This window comes from Vanacampus margaritifer, chromosome 2 (assembly GCF_051991255.1).
Source record: "Vanacampus margaritifer isolate UIUO_Vmar chromosome 2, RoL_Vmar_1.0, whole genome shotgun sequence".
In the NCBI taxonomy this organism is placed as follows: Eukaryota; Metazoa; Chordata; class Actinopteri; order Syngnathiformes; family Syngnathidae; genus Vanacampus; species Vanacampus margaritifer.
The window spans coordinates 16234512-16254730 of NC_135433.1; the positions used below are offsets into that span (position 1 = coordinate 16234512).

The window sequence follows — 20219 nt, forward strand, 5'->3', positions numbered from 1 at the left end:
TACACATGAGGAACCAATACTTTGTGTCCTTGAGCCAAAGCAGCGAACAAACCACTGCACGCCTCACTGATTGGCCACTATTAAATAAGTCATGTATGAACCTCCAAGCAATGCTAGCTACAGCAAGAAAAAAACACTTTTTACAGTATTAAACCGAACTTGAATAATACAGCGGACCCACTGAAGCGGAATGATATTTAACAATATTTGGAATAAAATGCGCTTATAATGTACAAAATGTACCTCAGAGCTCAGTAAAGATGCATCAATAGATTTAATTCTCGTTTGCTTTTTCTTAGACTTTTTTTTGTCTAATCAAGGAGCAACTTCGAACCACAACACACATATATACAGGAAGTTTGGTGTACATTAAAATAGACTGTTTTTACTATTGCCATTAGTTAAATACTTTTAAAATGTATGGCACCAGTCTATGTATGCCAATCTTGTGGCATTTGCCAATTTGGTAGGGCGATCTACGGCAAGCTGGGCAGGCGTTCCACCGCAGCAGACAAAGTGTCCATGGAGATGTGCCTAGCAAAGTGACAATTTGGTGGCAGAAAGTCGATCGAAACCTAAGCCTTTGATCAGACAGCGTCTAATTCCTGGCACTGGCTAGACCACTGGTCTAATGTGATTCTGGTGAATTTGATTGGATGCAGATTTTAAGTCGCCAGTGGTTATCACCAGGTCATTCTGTATTTATTAAGAGCAAACACTCACATTGAGAGTTGCCACATCATGGCCAGAGCAGGGAGATTGCGGCATTCACGCATGCATCAATGCAATTATGCATTGTCCTTTTCCGTCCAGAGAACGGTGTATTGACTGTTGCACCACGTGTTAAGGGAATGAGAGGAGCTGCAATGATTTACAAATACTGAAGTCGGCTGTAAACACTCCCGTAGTGGCGCAGTCCACCCACTCTCGGATCCGCCAGCCTGGGCTTGTCAACAAAGCTTCTTTTTTTTTTTTTTTAAACAAATTTAAATACATTTTTATTCTCAAGTGTACTGTGGTCAACTTATTTTTGCACATGAAAAATATAGTGAAAAAAATATTAAAAAGTGTTTTAACCATGTAAAAAAAAAAAAGTACATTCATGTAACTCAGGGAGTCGGGGTCTATTTTGAACGTTCTTCTGTGTTTCAAATATAGTACTAGGGAAAAAAATGGTAGACTGTTTTATTGTTGATATTTTTTATGATTAAGGATAGATAACTTCTTTTGCTTGAGTTGTAGATTAAAATTATTTTTTTATTGAATATTGGAGAATTTACTTAAACATATTTCAATGCATGCTGTGACCATTCTTTACCTCCCTCCATTACCAAATATGCTTCTTTTGTCTGCATTACTAGAGACTTTTATTGTTTTTACATTTGGTTGAGAATGGTCAAATTTTATTGAAAGAATCGTAAACTTCAGTTGGTATTTTAATTTTTTTTATTTTATATATTAACATTCTAAATAATATTACTTTTTCTTAACTGTGATTATTTCAACAAGTATTGTTCATTTTATGTTTTATAAAAGCATCATAATTTTTTGGGGGGGGTGGGGGGTTCAGTTTTGCACATCTTTCTATAAGTCCAAATCTTGTTCTTGGCCTGCCAAAAGGGTACTCGACTTTTATTGTTTTTATTTTTTCTGTAAAGAGAATGTACACAGTTTGACCCTGGAATGGATTCCTACCTATTGTAGAAATTGTCCAATCTAATTGGAACAGATTGTGTTGGGTGGCATTCATTGTCTCCTGGGTGGCAAATGTCATCTTTGGGATTTCAGACCCGCACTGTAAAACCCAAATACAAACACGCCCTCTCACATATCACATGCCCTCTTGCGGAGGTGACCACAGGTGTGCACACACATATGCAAAAACCTGTTTCTACCTTCACCTGCATGATGTCAGGTCTGTGTCAAGCGCACACACACAATCACACACACGATATTGCATCGCAACCCCACTTCTCCCACCCCCACTCTGTGCCGCCACCCTGGGGGCTTGTGCGTGCGAATCTCGAGGTAGACTCCGAAGCCCCCTTTGCTGCGTCCTCTCCACTCTGGCTGGAGAAGGGAAATGAAGGCTTTAGGAGTTCATTATAAAACAACAACAACAAGCAGCATGAGGAAAGTGAGGGGGGTGGGATTGCCTCGGGGGTCTCTATCCATCCATCCTCGGTTTTCCTCCTTGATGTCCGACAACATGGCAAAAAACAAAACATGCACCTCATCTCCTTCCTGATGCAGCAGTCACGTCGATTTAAGTTAAATATTGATTTGCGATATTACAATACAGTGATCCGGTTGTCTAGTGGGATAGTCTGTGAACTTGTTTAACCTCTGGCACCAGAGGCAAGAATGATGCATGAGGTGCTCGCTGACTTTTCAGCTTTGAAGTAAGGGGAAATGAATTCTGTAGCGAAGAAGAGCTTCAAAGTGAAGGGTTGTGTTTTAAATTGTTATAATGAATGTCTTTATATTTATTATCAAGTTGCAAGAAATCACATTTGGTAATTGGTAGAGTGAGACTTAGAACTTTAGAATATTGTAGTGAGACCGCACTAATGGGCGTGGAACAATTTTTGGTAACCCAATAAGTTGTTTGTCATGTTGATGTTTCTCATTAGAACTTCAATCTGAGAGTGATAAGCAGTAAGACACATTTTCTCTTTAGAACACTTAAGCGATTGTGGAGCCATATTTGGTTACTGGTTAAAGTAACTGTTAGAATTTTAACTCAGAGTAGACAACGCTCCTTGAAAAGCACTGTGACAGGTGTCGATTGTGGAACCATTTTTGGTACCATGTTTAGTGGGTCTTCCTCATTTTAACTTCAACTTTAGAGTAGGATTTTGGGTGTTCCTTGTTATAATTAGAATATTGTTTTGTATTGTGAATAACTACTATAGTTGTGCTTTGGCAGGTGTAGGGCCATATTTGGTACCATATTAAGTGGCTGTTCCGCATTATAACTTCAACTTTACAGTATTCTTGTGAGTAGTAAAATGTAGTAGTGCTTTGCCAGATTTGGACCTATATTTTGTTAACTTTATACTTTAAGTCTTAAAACAGTGTTTCTCTACTTTATAACTTTAACTTGAGAATATTGATGTGAGTAGTACAATGTTTTTTCTAGTAGTGCTTTTCTGGGTCTAGACTCATTTAGTACTATGTGTGTATTCCTCCTTACAACATTGAGCATTGTTGTGAGTAGATTAGAATTAGTAGTAGTAATTAGAATTTTGTATTCAAAGTACTTTTGCAGTTATAGAGTTATACAAACCTATTATTCCTCATTCTAACGTCTGATTATTTGTGTTGAATAGTAAGACAATACTTTTCTATACTAGTTGCACTTTAGCAAGTGTGGAGCCGTACTCGATAACTAGTTGATAAATAATTCCAAGTTAAGTTACTATTGTTACTACTACTTCAATTTAGAAGTAGGAAGTTGTACGATTTAGTTATAATATCTAGTAGCATTTTAGGGGATGTGGAACCATATTTGATAACTAGTTCAGTTGATATAGGAACTTTAGAGTTCTTTATAAAGCCAAGTTATTGTTATCATTACCGTTATGTTTCTCTAGTAGAGATTTAGCAAGTAATGAAGCATATTTGATAACATAGTCAGTTCAAAATGGACTCTTTAGGCCTCAGTATGAACCAATAGAAGTGCATAAATTCAGCAAGGGTTGTTTATACAACATTATTATCATATACAGATTAATTTGGAGAAATCAGTTGTGTTTGGTCTATCTATATTAACAAATAGGATTGCTGCGTGCTCGCTATAGTGTTAATAGAGAACAATTTGTCTTACCCCTTCTCACCACAACAGGCTCTTGTTGATGTCCTAGCGAGGAATAATAATGTGTAATCACTTCCTTTTAGAGTGCAACATCAAAAGCAGAAGCTCATAAAAAAAAATGCAAAATAAGTTTCTGATTCACGCTTAATCGCACGTAAACGGCGGGGTCGACCACTCTTGTTTGTTTGCATATGTGACATTCCTCAGCGTTATCGTACTCGTTGTGATCATCATCATTATCATCATCATCATCACTTTGTGGATGGCCATAGGCACAACACCTGTCGGGACTTTTCCTGCCAAAATAGCTGCCACGCTAATGCTAATGTATGTGTGGGTGGGGGGTGCACTGTTTGACATCACTGACACAGTCTCTTATAAACATTTGTCTGTTTGTTTATTTGCTTTAAATAATAAAGTTTTTTTTTTTTTTATCACTTGACTTGGAGATATATTACCAGCTTCAAAAGACACTTGACAAACGTTTCAAAGGACATTTACTGCATCTCCATGAGAGTATAACACCACTCATCAATGGGCACGCTCTTAGGCCCAAAAAATAAAAAGAGGAAAAAAAGGTGAGGTAGAAAATGATACGAGCCCTGATATAAGTTCAATTCGAAAAATCTTTCATTACAAAGTCCCATGAGATTTTTGGCTCTTTTGACCTGCACACATGGACACTTTGCGTCTTAGGATGAGGGTGCGCCACATGGCCATTTTCTTTGATTTGCAACTGGGAGGGAAAACAAGCAGGCCAATTACAGACCCACTTTGAAATCGTTTATGGTAAATATGTGGTTAAATGACACTTAAAACAATAACAAATTATTGTCTGGGGCAATTTTAAACTTTAAAGCATTGTTGTTTTTAATTCCCACACTGTTAACCCGATTTTGTTCCCTCTGTAGGATCCAGCACACATTCATTCCACGCAGATTTCCATAAAGATTTCCATAAGAGCAACCGAAAAGCCAGCATGACTTCTTTTTTTGGAGCAATAGTCATCCTGTACTGTACATGCCACAGCGACAATGTCCTCCAGTGATACTTAAAACTACTATCATTTCTGTTTTTTAAGCTATACTGCACATTGCCAGAGCAGCATAAGTGCTTTAACCCTTAATTGTCATAAACAAATAAAATAAAAATACAGCAGACATGAAAGACAGACAGGTTGGTTCATTCAGAGCGTAAAGTACAAAAAGCAGCAGTAGTAGATCAGATACATTAAAAACTTAACAGTACCTGTTTGAAATGCTCATTGGGAATTTTCAGTGCATCCGGCACAATGGAAAGAATCCGTATAGAATAGCATGAAAATGTCAAAATCAGGGTTGCTATTTCATGGTATCACAAAGCAGTTTAATGCATTGTGCTCCCACCTAATTGTGTGAATCAAGGCAGGAAAAAACAATGGAACACAGCATTTTAAGTTGAATTTAGTTGCAAAAAGTTAGCTAAATGTTTTTATTTGACATGCACTATCCTGTGTGATGTACATTTCGAATGAAAAACATTGGTAAAATGACTGCAGGATATTGTGTTAGCTACCGAGCACTGACAAATAAGCGGACCGATGAGAAAAGTATGGCACACAAGAGTTGAGTGTCAATTTGGAAGTAGAAAAACAATTAAATTGAACATCGTACACCCGCTTCTTGAAATTATGATGCAGTTTACGGCAGATGTGGGTACTCAAGCTCCAGAAAGTAAAAACTCTGTCACAGTTTGGCTTTAGCTACAGGTGCTTCTACTAAAGGAGAACACCTGTGGCCTGGACCTGGAGTACCCACATCTGGTTTATGGTACGTTGAAATGACACAAGGAAATAACGCCAAATCTTTGTTTTCCAAATCGTATTCTAACTAACTGAACTGAACTGCAAGACTTGGTGGAAACAGGTTGATGTAAAATATCCTATAATGTGTAATGTAACCATCTGGATACAAAATAATATTGGAAAACAACCACGGAAAAGTCAGAGAAATAACTTTTCACAAACAAAATGTTTTCACTAACCCACACTGGCAGATTGAGGCGATGCAATGAATACTTGGCCATGGACTAATGATAACTGAATTACAAAATTACAATTGGGAAGACCAAACGAAATTTGCCTTCAACGGGAAAAAAAATGTTGTATGGTCTTGCTTTTGTTTTTCTATGTTATGCTTAACTTTCCGAATTGCACCAAGCTCTGACTGTACAGCAAACGTTCTTACAGTAGGACACCAAAACAACCAAAACGGATCCACTTGTAAAGGAAGATATAGATGATGATATGAATTGCTTTGTTTGGGATGATAAATTAAATAGGAAAATGTTAGGGCCTTAATCGGCAAACACTTTTACTCAATCTCGCACAAAGCGTAGATCTGCAAGGGCATGTTCCAAAGTGAGCCTCGCCAGAAAATATTTATTGGCCATTGGCTGTTAAAGTTCGGCCATGTTTATATGTGGCTGGCCTGATAAGTTTCTGCCACATTCCCAGGGGATCTCAGTGTTCCGCAGGATCCCCAGGCCTATGTGGTCTTGCAGGTGTACACCTCCTCCTCACGGACACACGTCTGGCACTCAACATGGCAACACCAGCGCACCTGGCAGTGGCATGAAAGGCTGGTGAAGCGCATGGCCGTGTTGTAGCCGCGGCCACAGCACAGGTTCTGGCAGCTGCTGTCCTTGGCACATGACCGTCCGCCCGTGCCCGCTGAGTAGCGCGAGGGCCGGCAAAAGCTGGGCGACGCTTCCAGGTAGACCAGGTCGGTGGTGCGCAGGCTCTGGCTGTGGCGACGAGGCCCCGCCAGCTCGCTCTCGCCGGTAGCCACGTTGGTGACGCTGAGAACCCGCATGGCTGTGTCGTAGCGGTACTTGAGCAGCCGGCCCGTGTCGTGGAACGGGGACAGCTGCTTCCAGCAAGTCCGTATGGCGCAAGAGCCGGAAACCCCGTGACACTTGCAGGTGGTCTTGAGGCCGCTCTTTACCGCCTTGGACAGACAGCGCAAGAAGGAGGGGGTAAAAGGAGGGGAAAAAACAGGGAGACGTCAGTTCTCTGGCTTTGATTCATTACCTGTCCTCTTATCTGGGAGGTCTATCTGCACGGAGGCGGACGGTTTCCTGAAGGCGGTCGGCTGCACCTTTTCAGAATGTTTCTGCTCAGCTCGGTGGAAACTTTAACATAATGGATCGAGGGCAACTGTCGTATTTCATTTGGCTCACATCTCTCACTCGGACAGCTTGGGCTTTGTTGCGACGAGTACTGTCTGCCTCGCATGTCTCAATCCTCAAGCCCGCGGCATGGCGGGATCCATGGCGCAAATGCTGGAATCTCTCCACCTCCCTTTCCCGTCTGCTGACGCAAACAACTTCAACCAAACCCCCCAAAAACTAGAACATGCGGGGTACCCCTGATTTGTGCGCCTCATCACTCAGCGTCTTGACGAGGGCCAGAGACAGGTCAGATTGCATGGGGGTTAGTCCGACCGGCCCCAGGGTACTTTGGGGTTGAAAAGTTGTGCTCAGTTCCTCCCTCTGCAGGTATGAAACCCTCAGGGGTCTTCTGAGTACTATTACTGAGAGACGGGTGGGTGGCTGGAGGCCCATGCTCTCTTCTCAGACTACATTGGCGTAAAGTGAGGAAAACAGTCAACCCAGATAAGTTAACTGTCCTTGCTTCTTCCTGTTTTTTTGTTTTGGTTTCTACGGTGAAAGACCCCCGGGGGCTTCTTGTCTATCTCAGAGCGCCACAGTGGTGGTTACCAACATTAGGCGGGATTTATGGTGAGTGCAGTGATTTAGTATGAGGAAAAAAATGCTTGCTCGTATATTAAAAAAGAGGCCACAGTTATAATCGCTCCCTCTGCGATATAAGACCTTTAATTTGTACTCAGCCCGCACAGCAAGCTTTATCATGTCTGAGAGCACCTGGCTCTGACTTTTGCTGACTTAAAACCAAGTCTAGTATCCTCTCATGGCACAGATAGAGTTAAGAACAAAAAAATTCCGTTTTTTTGTGTCACTGTGTACTCACTCGAATGCCCACATTGATATTGTGGGCGTCCACCTGAGCTCTCAAGTCCTTGCTGACCCTCTTCTGGCTCAGGAACCTCTTGAGGAATTTGGTGCTGTACTTGAGGTTGTCGCCGCATACCCCCCATTGCCACGCCTCCCGGTGCTGGATGCCGGGCGATTCGTCGCAGGTGCAGCGCTCCATGCGGCCCGAGCTGCACGCCTTGGCGAGGGCGTGGGTCAGCGCCGCCGACGACACCGCCAGGAGAAAGGCCGTTTCTTTGAAGGCTGGATGGAACGAACCAGTGCAAAAACGTCAGTAAAGTGCAAAAACAAAGTGAGGTGAAGTTTGACTTCGCTCAAGGTAGTGTTGAATTCCCTGCTCATTTCCCAGACCTCACACCAATAGAGATTTTTTAATAGGGTGATCTCAATAATAAGGGTGAGGCCGCAAAACCAGCAACAGTCAAGGAGTCGAAAGAACCGATTGGAACAGGGTTTCACAATTCCAAATGAAATGCTGTCAAATCCATTCTTATCTGCTGTTTGGAAACAAGCAATGCAAACACAGGAATGATTAGACTAGACTAGGGAAAGAAGATTTTTCTTTTACGCCATTAGATTATTTTGAATGTGCTTTTTAATTGAATATGTCAGACTTGCATCAATGACAAAAAAGTCAAAACAATTATGCATGAGTAATGGAAAGCCCAACAGTGAGTTTTAGTTATTATTCTTACCGACTCTCCTGTTCTCTCTTTTAACTGCGTGAGATGTTTGAGCCAAGTTGCCACATATAGTAACATTGCATAGTAACTTGCTTGGGGAATATTTTTATGGCTACATTCTGCCTGGCAACAAGTCACAGCACAAAGTTAATCTTACTAAGAACCCATTCAGTTCTAATACAAGACCTTCAGGATCAAACAGTAGTCGGTAAGTGACAGGAAGTGTGCTATAACCATCTTTGTAAACAAATATAATAAAGTGTAGCTCGGCCTTTAGCTAGCAGATGTCATTGTTAGCGATATGCTTCACGTCATACTTAGCAAGCATTTATTTACCCAGCCTCTTTCAGTTCTCAACTTCTCATCTACCTGGGATCCATGAAGGCAATGCTAAGTGCTAAGCTAACGTGCATTGACTACAGGGACTAGCTTATCTAAGCTGGTAGTTCTTGCCTTGATGTCAAATAAACCACATTTCGGACACATATGTTGCTAAAGGAGATCTAACTAAATAACACATACATACATGACATACATTGATTGCATTTTTCCTGCACTCTAAAAACAGTTGGGTCAAAAATAACCCAACTACGGGTCAAAAATGGACCGATCCTCTACTTGGGTCGATTTGACCCAACTTTGAGTCAAGAAATGGGTCTTTCAGCGTAAAACAACTCATAAATATTCGTCAGAGCCTTTACTTGGGTTAAAAAAAATTGGGTCATTTTGTATAAAAAAAAAAACAGAATGTTGCGTCAAATTGACCCATAAAGTGGATCGGTCCATTTTTGATCCATAATTGGATTACTTTTGACCCAACTGTTTTCAGAGTGCGAAAAAAAAGTTTTTTTTTTATCGTTTATTTATTGGCGAATTTAAGTACAGCGAGTATATTTGTTTAGTGCATTTTGCTCCTTTGCTATACTAAATACTAAAACACTCCAAAAAGCACAACTGCCCTTGAAAAGCTTGAAAGCTCAAATGTTTACAAAATGTACGCTGTCATGTCATCGTGTCATCCTCCTCTGACCCGTCTCGTCCATGTCACACTCTGTTATTTGCGTCGCTCCCAAGCTATCGGCCCGGCGTGTCTATTTTGATCCAATTAATTATTATTTTGACTAGGACATAGCCTTTTCCCACATGAAAACGGGCAATTGCGCCACCCTTTTCCTCTGGGAATTGGGCGCTTTTCCTGGCGGATAAAAATAACCACACAGGGCTTCAGAAGTCTCCGCCGCCACCACCACCGCCATTTGTTGGCATCCTCACTCCCTCATTACTTCCTTGCTGACCTTTTCATCTGTCCCACATGTTGATATGAATATGGACCACTTCTGTTTGATTCAAGCTCAACTTGCAGCTGCAGTAACTTTTTTTTTTCTTTGCTGATTGATTGGTTAACCATAAAACAGGATAAAGGTTACTAACGTTTAATGCAGCATACTACCAAAGTCATGTAAACATATTAAGTAGATCAATACCTTCCAAGTACTGTACATGTAGAACTTGAGAATGTATTAATAATTATTGCCGGTCTTTGAATAGCTGTGTTCATGGCACAACAAATTGACGGCCTTTCTGGTGGTGTAAACATGGCCAAAAACTCACCAATTGTTTGCAAGCACGTGATTCACTGCAGAAACAGTTATGTATTTCAGGGGACCTGAACACCACAGCCAACCCCATATATCCCCCCCCCCCCACACACACACACAAAAAAAACACCCCCACAGCCAGGGAATTTTGACCAAATCAGCCCTCTGCACCAGTTTCACCAATTGAAATGAATTTGGGTGGACATGGGAACAATTAAGTCTCAAGAACAAATGCCTGAACAAATCGCCAGGTTAGTTTGAAGTGACCATTTTGACTGCACTGCAGATTTTATCCTTTGAAGTTGTCCTACTATTAAATTCCCCCCAACCCCAATCCCCTGTCTCCTACCTCTCTTCAGGAGGCTCCCCCGACCATCCAGGCTGCAGTTCCAGCGCTCGTTGCGGAACTGGTAGCGACACTCGAGCAGGCTGAGGCGCACCGACTCGCGCAGCGTCTCGGCCAGGCCAGGCTCGCGTCTGCAAAGTCTTTTCTGCCGTCGGGACAGCACCATCTGCTCGCACTGTTTCAGGTGGGACTTGCCCGTCGCCGGCTCGTTGGAAAAGTGGCCCGGCAGGAAGACCAGGGGCTCCCGTCCTGTCAGCCTAGACATGAACACAAAGGTAAAAACAAATTAAGAAAAAAAAACAAGACATGCTGAATTACAACAGGTATGCTTGTTAAGTTTTTATTCTCCAGAAACTAAAAAAAAAGTCAACAAGGAAATGCCAAAAACATTTTTAACTGATGATCAGTAGATCATATCCATTTTTTTGGTTTTCATATAAAAAATATATTTTCATTGTGATTATAAAATCTTTTTTTGTATTACATTGTACTTTATAAATCAGTATAATAAACAAAGTTTAAATATTTTCATAATAATAATAATATTAGATATAAAGGCATTTTAATAATGATGATAAAAATGATCAGTTTGTAAAATAATTTTAATATACTGTAAAAGTAGATGGCGAGAAAAGTGTTTTTGAATTACCCATTTAAAATCAATGAGATTAAATTAAAAGTGTTTAAACATTGTGATATAAAAATATTGTAAAATATATACTATCCTTCTAATCCTATCCTTCCTTTTCATGTATTTAAAAAAATGATCACTTTAGTTTAAACCATTAATGATATACTGATTACAATCACTATCCTAGATTTTGTTGAAATATTTTCACATGATATAGGTTACTGAATAAACGTTTACAGTATTTTTTATTCGGTTCTAGTCAGTAGCTATAATAAATTAAGTTTGAGCAAATATTTTCATGTGCTAATAATAGCTAACACTGTTTTATTTGTTCATTGTACCGACTGTAAATAATTGACAGTTTGTTCAAATTAATTATATAATTTTTTTTCACAAAAAATGAATAAATCCCATTTTGTATTACACCTGAGCGATCGCAAGACACTTTACGCATAAGAAGCATTGGAATTAAACCCAGATTCCATGAAATAAAAGACAGCCTTAAGAAACCAAATTGTAACGCAGCAGCAACAAAACTATCTCAAAACAGCAACAACAAGATGTGTGCAGTAAAGACCTGCCCTGAGTGAATAACAATAGTAGGCCTACATCATTTGCGCCAAATCCAATTCAAAATGCACATTCAACACGTGCATTCCTGGTTTTGCGCCTCTGGAAACATTTGGAAGAAACACGCGAAAAGGTTTGCTGACCCAAAGTAAGCTGCGCTGTGCGACAGGAGGATGCAGAGTACAGCGAGACGCAGTAGGCAGGCGGTCCGCGGGAGCCTGGAGCGCATGGTGCCGGCTCGGTTCTGCTCTTCATCGCGCTGATTCTGCCCAAGGAGAAAGTCCGAGCCGCGGTGGCCGGCGCGCCTCTTTAAGGGAGGGGAGGGAGGAGGGTGACGTGACGTGACGTATCGTCCCCACTGCTGTCTTTCTGCACTTTATTAGTTGAGGTGCCCTCCCACAGTCAACGCCACCCAGGTGGATGCAGCTGCAGGGGAGCTCGTTTACCTGCGCACATGCTGCGGGGTGAGCCAAGCCGAAAAGTGCGTAAAAAAAACAACAACATAGGCTATGATAATTTTACATACTGTACATCTTAAGTGGTGCCAGTCAACAGGAACAAAAAAAAAAAGAAGACTTCAATTACACTATTGTTAATAATGCCAATAGGCTACTTTTCTATAAATTTAAGTGGCGAGATCTGCAGAAAATATGAAATCAATATTTTTTGTTTTTCTATAAATCGCTGTGTTGCCAATCCAAAGGAAAATCTAGTAATTTTATTTACGATTTTGTAAAAAAAGTATTAATTTTCCATAAGTGGTCGGCTGCCAACCTGCAGGAATTGTTTTTATGTTATAAAATATAAAATGTAAAAATATTTAATTATGGTCATTAATACTTTTTGATCAATCTAAGTGGTGCTAATCTGCAGAAAATATAAATGGATAAACATTTTTAAAATATACATATATTTTTTTGTAAATACTTTATTTATTTATTTATTTTTACGATAACTTCAAGTCGTCCTAATCTACATAATTGATTCTGGAATATTTAAGTGTGCTCCTGGGCAACCTTTCATTTTTATTTTTATTTGAATTAATTTTATTTTTACGTTCATGCTTTGTTTATGAATATAAAACTATGTTTATTCCACGATGACTTGACCATGTTGATGACAATCGATTCGAGGAAATTACTCCATCTAGTGGTTTGAAAACACATTTTAGTCCTGAGACTCTAGCCAGAAAATTAGGTACACTTGCACAATGTCAAAGTCAATGCAATATGGAAGATTTTGGACCAGAAAGTTGGATTGAATTCAGGGGGTTATATTATGTAAAATTACTTTAAAAAAATGTTTGTAAACAAAACTGTTGGGTCTCTTGAGTCTGGATTGACTGCCAGTGTCTTCTGATGTACAGGTAACAGGAAGTCAAAATCTTTCGATTTTAGAGTCTGAAATTTCAAATGTGAAAAGCTGTATTGTATGTTTTTACTGATTTCTTTAGTCCTCCGTGGAAGCAATTGGAGTGTATTTGCGTTTTAAGCAAAACTAGACATTCATAGACATCAGCTATGAATATTGATGCCAATTTTTATGCTAGTGGGGATAAAGTACGGTTCTGGATGGATAGTTGGATGGATGGTGGATGGATGGATGGATGGATGGATAGAAGGATGGACGGATGGATGGAACACTATCCATGTAGCTGCTCCCATGAAAATTCTCAAACAATTATATATTAATCTAATTCTGACTTCTTGGGAAAATAAAAGTCCTTTCGCATTTGAGACACGTTGTTGTGCTCAAAATATCATATTCTGTGCTTGTAATGTGTTGTTAGACGCACATCTACTCAAATAGATCCAGGTTGTTCATCAGATGATCGATCCATGCTAGTTACACACAAATAATTTTGCTAGACAACTTTATACTATACCTGAATAAATATTTGAAAACAAACAGTTCTAAAATACAAAATGCAAAGATATGCCTTTTGCATAGCACTAGAGGGAGCCTGCGTATCAGTGGTACACGTCAGGGGTCGTCCAGAAGATCAGCCCCATCCCCCCCCCCCCCCCCCCCCCAAGGGCAGCATGCAGACAGATCAGATCAAATGATGTAATCCAATCAATGCCCCTGCAAGTCAGAAACTCACCACTATCCAGGAGGACAACATGGCTGGGTAGCGGAAGTAAATGTCTTGAGTGGTGATCTGCTTACTGTTTAACCTGCCTCTCTCTCTCTCTCTCTCTCTCTCTCTCTCTCTCTCTCTCTCTCTCTCTCTCTCTCTCTCTCTCTCTCTCTCTCTCTCTCTCTCTCTCTCTCTCTCTCTCTCTCTCTCTCTTTCTCTCTCACACACACACACACAAAATGGCTCGGATTTATTTACTGACAATAGCGAGTTGAGTTCATGTCACGAGTCAAAATGGCAGTCGAACACCTTCAACTTTTATTTTTAATTTGGGTTCCGCTGTAATTCCCGAACACAAGACATAGACAAAAGAACAGCTGGAATGTCAATCTTCTTATTTAAGTAGACATTATTTTGTTACTTCAACACAAAATTTAAGATGCCATAGCGTCAAATTCCAGTCCTTGAGGGCTACAGTCATGCATGTTTTGGAGCTTTCCCTCCTCAAACACACCTGATTTTTCAGTACGCTCTGCAGAAACCTGATAACGATCCAGATATATATATATTTTTAAATATATATATTCAGCTGTGTTTGAGGAGGAAAACCTCTAAAACATGCAGGACTACAGCCCTCAAGGACCGGCGTTTAGCATCTGTGGATTATGCCAGCCGCCAGGGGTTGGCAAACTCAAGTCCTCAAGGGCCGGACTCCTGCAGGTTTTAGAGGCGTCCCTCCCCCAACACAGTTTATTCCAATGAACAGGAAAATGATCAGGCTTACACAGAGCTGGCTGATGAGCTGATCATAGGAATCAGGTGTGTTGGAGAAGGGAAACATCCAAAACCTGCAGGACTCCGGGCCTCGAGGACCGAGTTTGCCAACCCCTGGTTTATGCAATTCTGCTGACTCACTATGCCAGTTACACAAAAACACATTTAGACATATACACTGTACATGTACATACTATACTGTACACATGTATGCGTTTGTTCTTTTTTTTCCTGCAGACCACTCACCCTCCTTCTCACACTCTGCCTGTATTTCAGGTGGCCAATCCTCCAAAGAGTTGTTACCTTGGAAACGGCACCCTATGTATTTATAGAGAGCCACACTGTAAAAGGAGAGCGGCGGGCAGAGTGCTTCTGTGGGTCCTTTCCTGTAGGTACGGTGTTAGGCCTCTCTAAAACATGGCAATTGTAAGAGAGCATCTGTGGTATGCATCACTCTGGATCAATTTGACCACACAAGCGAGCGGGATATTATTCCAATAAGATATGCAGCGTCATACTCTGCTTCCCTGGCTTGACCTTTTGGAAGTAACTTGCTGTGAGATGTCACAAATATTCATTTCACAGCACATTAGCAATTGTCTTACGAGCCAGCAGCAGCAGCCATTTCTGCCAATGGTAACACGCCGTTTGCAACATTAGGCACACTTGCTCCATCACATATGAACGCTATATTAAACACTTAAAGACAATGATGCACTTTTTTTTTTACAATAATACTTGTAGTGCAACCAAAAAAGGATAATTGCTCCTTCCCATGGCATCAAATCATTAGCTCCGTAGCATCAATCAAAAGTGAGCATTATTATTTAGGTGGAAGTTAATGGGATTACATTTGAGAGGGTTTTTTACTAGCACAATGATGATTGTTTATATATTTGCATGTCTGTCTGTCTCTCTATCCAGCCATCCAGCTATCTCTGTCCGTCCATCCATCCAAGTAAGTATAGTTTCCCTTCTCTTAATCTGCCCTGGCTGGCTTCCAGTCTCCATCCATCCATCAGCCTGCAAATGAAGCTCCATACAATTGTTCACCATCAGATCAATATTTCAAGATCAATCGACGGCTATTGGCAGTGAATTATTTAGAATAGTGAGTGACTGAGTGAAGGTAAAACAACAGAAGAGCTAGCAATATGCATTGTGACTTGCATTTGTTTGGCTTGCAGAAAGCACAGAAGGTGCTCAGCGCCGTGCCTGTCCTTACGCCCACGCTCGCACACACACACACTAACATACACACACTTGCATACACGCTCACACTATGTGGAGTCAGTGAGTCCACAAGTGGCCATATCGCATTATAAAGGCAAGTCATCTCCAGCCGTTCACGTCGCCATGGCAACACAGGCTTTACCAGGTGATTGGCAGTGGACTGAGGCCAACGGCCTTGCGGTTTCACAACATGGCTGAAATGTGTTATTGTCAGGACATACATGGTAAATGGCGTTGCAGTTGGCAGTTGGCGGTTGGCTAGTCTCATTTCTCAGTTAATGCTTGTTTTGACTCCTTATCTCTCCACAAAGAAAATAAAGAACATCCATAAACCTGCTTCCAGAGCGGCATTACAGCATGCAATTTCATGGGAGTTATATTATAATAAATGCATGCTGGGAAATGAAATGACACTTTGAATGGCCTCCATGCAATGTGCACCATTTAAGAGCGGCATGTGAAGAGCATTGTTTGAGTGTGATCAGAATAGTGTGTGACATTCAATTCATTTTATATATGTGTGTGTGTGTGTGTTTTTGAAGAAGAATAAAGATTCTAATAAGATGCCATTCATCCAATAGGTACCTTATATACATGTAATGATATGTATGTAGGTTCCTTGTCGATTAGCTAGTTTTACCTATGGTATGTTCAAGGAAAAACGGAACAGAAATGATTTGGTTTAAAAATTGCCAATTGTTAGTAGTATCTGCATTATGTATGAATCCAACCTCAAATAATCAAAAAATCTTCAATGTAGTCTTATGTTTTCTTAAATGAACTTAATGTAATAGTATTATGTTAAAGGTCCCATGCTTTAAATTATTATTATTATTATTATTATTATTATTATTATTATTATTATTATTATTATTATTATTATTATTATTATTATTATTATTATTATCTGTGATGTCCTATTATCTCGTTTTCAAGATTATTTGGGTAGGAAATGTCCAGGATGTCATTTTTTTTAAATATTTGATATGTAAATGAGCTTTGCTTTGACTGGGTAGCTGTTCTACATAATTTGAAGTGGAAAACAGCTTTCCTCTGATTGGTCGTTGCCAATATGTTGGTCAGTGTCTCATGTCCAAGTGTCCATTCTTTGATTTGGCTCCGTTGAAATTCAGCGGGCTGTAAGTGGAATTGTAGCCAGCCGCGGTGCACTCTGAAGTGGTCACGACAGTGTGATGGCCTGGTCCCTATGGAGGATTTTATTTTATTTTTTCCACCTCAATGGTGATGCCCGTCGACCCCACAGCTGCCCAGCGAGCACACTGAGGCAGACTGAAAAATGTATTTTTAATGTGTATGAAAGCTTGTGATGTGCCCAAGCGTAGCGCAATTCCGATTCCAAAATTCTTAGGATTTTCTCCCAAAATAAGTTGAAGCAGTTTATTCCTCAACTCCTCTAGAGCCTGGCAGCTGATGCAAAGTTTCAGCATTGCAGAAGGTTTTTCCTCCGTTGAGTGGACATGTAGAAATAAAAAATTGGAGACTGAAGTCAAGCAGTCCTTTTAAACGACAAACCATGTAGATGTTAAACTTGACCCACGTCAAACTCATTTTGAGCTAAGTTAGCAATGAAACTATGGACACAATTGGATTTTGATTGCATGGGATCATTAATTTTGGTAGCACTGTGAGCTCGTATGGCTGTATGTGAAATGGAAGTGTCAAATTGTGAGAGTTGGAAGGGTGGTGTCATGTTGGTGTCTTAAAATAGTGTGATTTTCAGTTTCAGCACTGTATCGTTACAGCCCAGAAAAAAATTGTGATTCATATTTGGCCTAATTCATCAGCACGGCTAGCTGATTATTATTTATTTGAGATTATTTGCAATAAAACGTCAAATAAAGCTTTGCAAGAGTGCTACATAATGCTGTGTGTGTTTGGTGTCTGCTTACTTTACATCGCATGAAATGGACCAATAAAAAGCACCTCAGCTCGGGAGTAAGCGAACTAAAAGCCTCGAAATACAGCAACATTTTGTTCTTGTTAGCCACCTAATTATGAAGTTAATCATGTTTTATCACAGGGAAATGTTCATAGCTCTGCTGCATTTGCTCATGACCCACTGGAATGCTCGCTAGATGCGCCCTTAAGGGTTATTGCTGGTAATTTATGTCTGATACCACCCAAGTTAAACACAAGCCAGTGAATGCCACAATTGAAAGTAAGAACTATCATTGCAGGGATATTTTGGCGTGGTCTACTTTTTGGTGGACGGTCCGTGCCGACTGGCAGGCGGGAGGGTGCCTATGGAACAGCCAGACCTGCTGGACAAACTGGTATGTGTTGTGTAATTGATGCGCAGCGTGAGCATCCATTATTTATCCGTTCTCGTCATGAACAGGCTTCACATCCGCTTTTATCTTTCCATCTCCTGACATTTCGTTTTCTCCTCTGCCTCGGTCGCCGTCTATTACCTTCAATCGCTACGCACGCATACGCGGCAAACAAACAAAATAGGTGCCGCTCACTTATGGTTTATTGATATTTGCCAACAGTTTCACACCATTTGACACTTATAGCACATCACCTACAGCTGTATAAAAAGAGCCATTATTGTAACAATAATAATGCATACGGTCAGATATGGATATTTTGATACCGCTTTGAAGTGATGCGGAATAATGCTAGGATGGCTTGGTTGCCCCTTTTTGCGTTAGCGCCTTTTAAACGGAAACCAGTGAGTTGGGATATTGCAGCAACTGTGCGCGTTCATACAAGGACACAACATACCATAATCAAGCAGTAGTGCTTTAATTGAAATAGAGTTGAATTTGTTCTGGCACTGTGCTCGTAACTCAAAACACTGGTATCTCAAATCATCTTTTCCCACTGATGTGCATAATAATGCCATTACAGTTCTTCAAAGAACGCTGAAACCGTAAATATGTATTTGACGAAATATGGCATTTTCCCTCCAAAACCCCTCGAACAAAAAGTATTAAAAACTATTGAAAAAAAATATGGAAAAAGTATCATCAAAGTAGTAACTCCAAAAAATCTCCCAAAAACAAAATGTGTTTTTTAATAAGGAAAAATAGATAATATTGTACTTTATTTTTTTAATAAAAAGGTATAACATAATGAAAATTAATTTGCTCCCCAAAACACATATAAACACATTCTATTTTAAATATTGCCATGGTCCCCAAATGTATTTATATGTTTTTTTTTGTTTTTTTTAAATATATATATTTTTAATGCTAGAGCATACAGAAGGCTTTGATAAAGCCTCTGGCCTGAAAAGGTCGCTTAAAGCACTAGTAGTTTCTACAAAAAAAAACGGCCAGCAGGTGGCAGCCGAATATAAGAGATCAATGGGGGCCATGTTGCAATGAGGTATTTTCCTCAGTGTTTTCACCAGGTTTGTGAATAATGATGAAACTTAACAGTCAAAATCCAGTAAAACAGTTGTGAGCGAAGGGAGTTGCTTCAGTGAAAATGACTGGGAGTGAATGAGTTAAATACAGTACACTTGACTGTAAAAAATTAAACAGTTTGTGCATTATGATTTAAGTCTGCAATTCTGTTAATTGTGATATTGAGACTAGCGATGCTAACTGTTGGCATTTCAATGGTGTTGTGCATTCTGGTATCATTAAGCTAATAAAGCTAAACTATGCTGATTTAAATTAACATGTAATTCTCTTCTTCTTCTTTTTTTGTACATTTAGCGTGTCAGTCAACTTCAAGTGATGTCATGAAATGGTGAGCGTAGGAGAGGGTGGACCCAAATGTGGGGACACAAAGCAGGGAGACAGGAAGTTAAAACTAGGTGAGAAACTTTATTGAAACAGGAAGGGACGGGTGAGTAGACGAGGGCAGAATGTGGAGAACCTTGCAGGAACGTGGAAAACGGTTTCAAGACTTGCGTGTGTCCAAAAGAAGACGCTGAGGACGTTTAACGGCTGTAATGTATATGCCAAGTCTGGAGTGGCGCTGTAGCGCAGCCAAAGGGAGTTAACGGAAAGCGTAGAAGACGGACACTTTTATTTGTTCTAACTATATTGCAATCTACAGAACAAACATGGCTTTGCATGTATCGAAACAACAAGAAAAAGACGAACACAGGAGAAGTAAGAAGTGACAATGGCGGACGATTCAAGTACAACACCGCTTGTTGAACGTGGGAATAAAGAAGCAAAATATTTTGCTGCATAAGCAAGCTAAGGAGGCTGCGCAAAACGACTATGACACGGCTATCCGCCATTGTTGTTGACAGACTGACGGTTCACATGCAGTCACGCGAGAATTGGCGCATACGTCATCAATCTGCGACAATGCGTCGTCATCGCGCTGCGACCATTACGTCATCACTGGAGGAGTATCCCGCATATGGTGTCCAAACGCGTACGGGGCGCGGTTTGAAATCTTTCCACTCTGGAGCCCGATTTCAAAAGTGATCGGTTTTAAGCTCCG

At 40.3% G+C, this 20219-nt stretch overlaps 1 protein-coding gene across 1 annotated transcript; it reads right to left on the reverse strand.

Annotated features, from left to right (window-relative positions):
• Nucleotides 1–4247: 4247 nt before the first annotated feature.
• wnt9b (wingless-type MMTV integration site family, member 9B) lies at nucleotides 4248–11961 on the reverse strand. The gene is made up of 4 exons (XM_077558151.1): nucleotides 11842–11961; nucleotides 10501–10754; nucleotides 7848–8113; nucleotides 4248–6804 (listed from the first exon to the last, which is right to left on the reverse strand). Exons 1-4 carry the CDS (start codon nucleotides 11925–11927, stop codon nucleotides 6343–6345), a joined length of 1068 nt encoding a protein of 355 aa, XP_077414277.1. The 5' UTR covers nucleotides 11928–11961; the 3' UTR covers nucleotides 4248–6342.
• Nucleotides 11962–20219: the final 8258 nt, after the last annotated feature.

What these genes read in the sequence shown, in the direction of transcription:
- wnt9b (XM_077558151.1), bottom strand. Translation starts at nt 11,927, where the DNA reads ATGCGCTCCAGGCTCCCGCGGACCGCCTGCCTACTGCGTCTCGCTGTA. An exon ending in CACAGCGCAGCTTACTTTGG is followed by an intron (nt 10,755 to 11,841) that starts GTCAGCAAACCT and finishes GTTCATGTCTAG; the next exon opens with GCTGACAGGACGGGAGCCCC. An exon ending in ATATCAATGTGGGCATTCGA is followed by an intron (nt 6,805 to 7,847) that starts GTGAGTACACAG and finishes TGTCTGTCCAAG; the next exon opens with GCGGTAAAGAGCGGCCTCAA.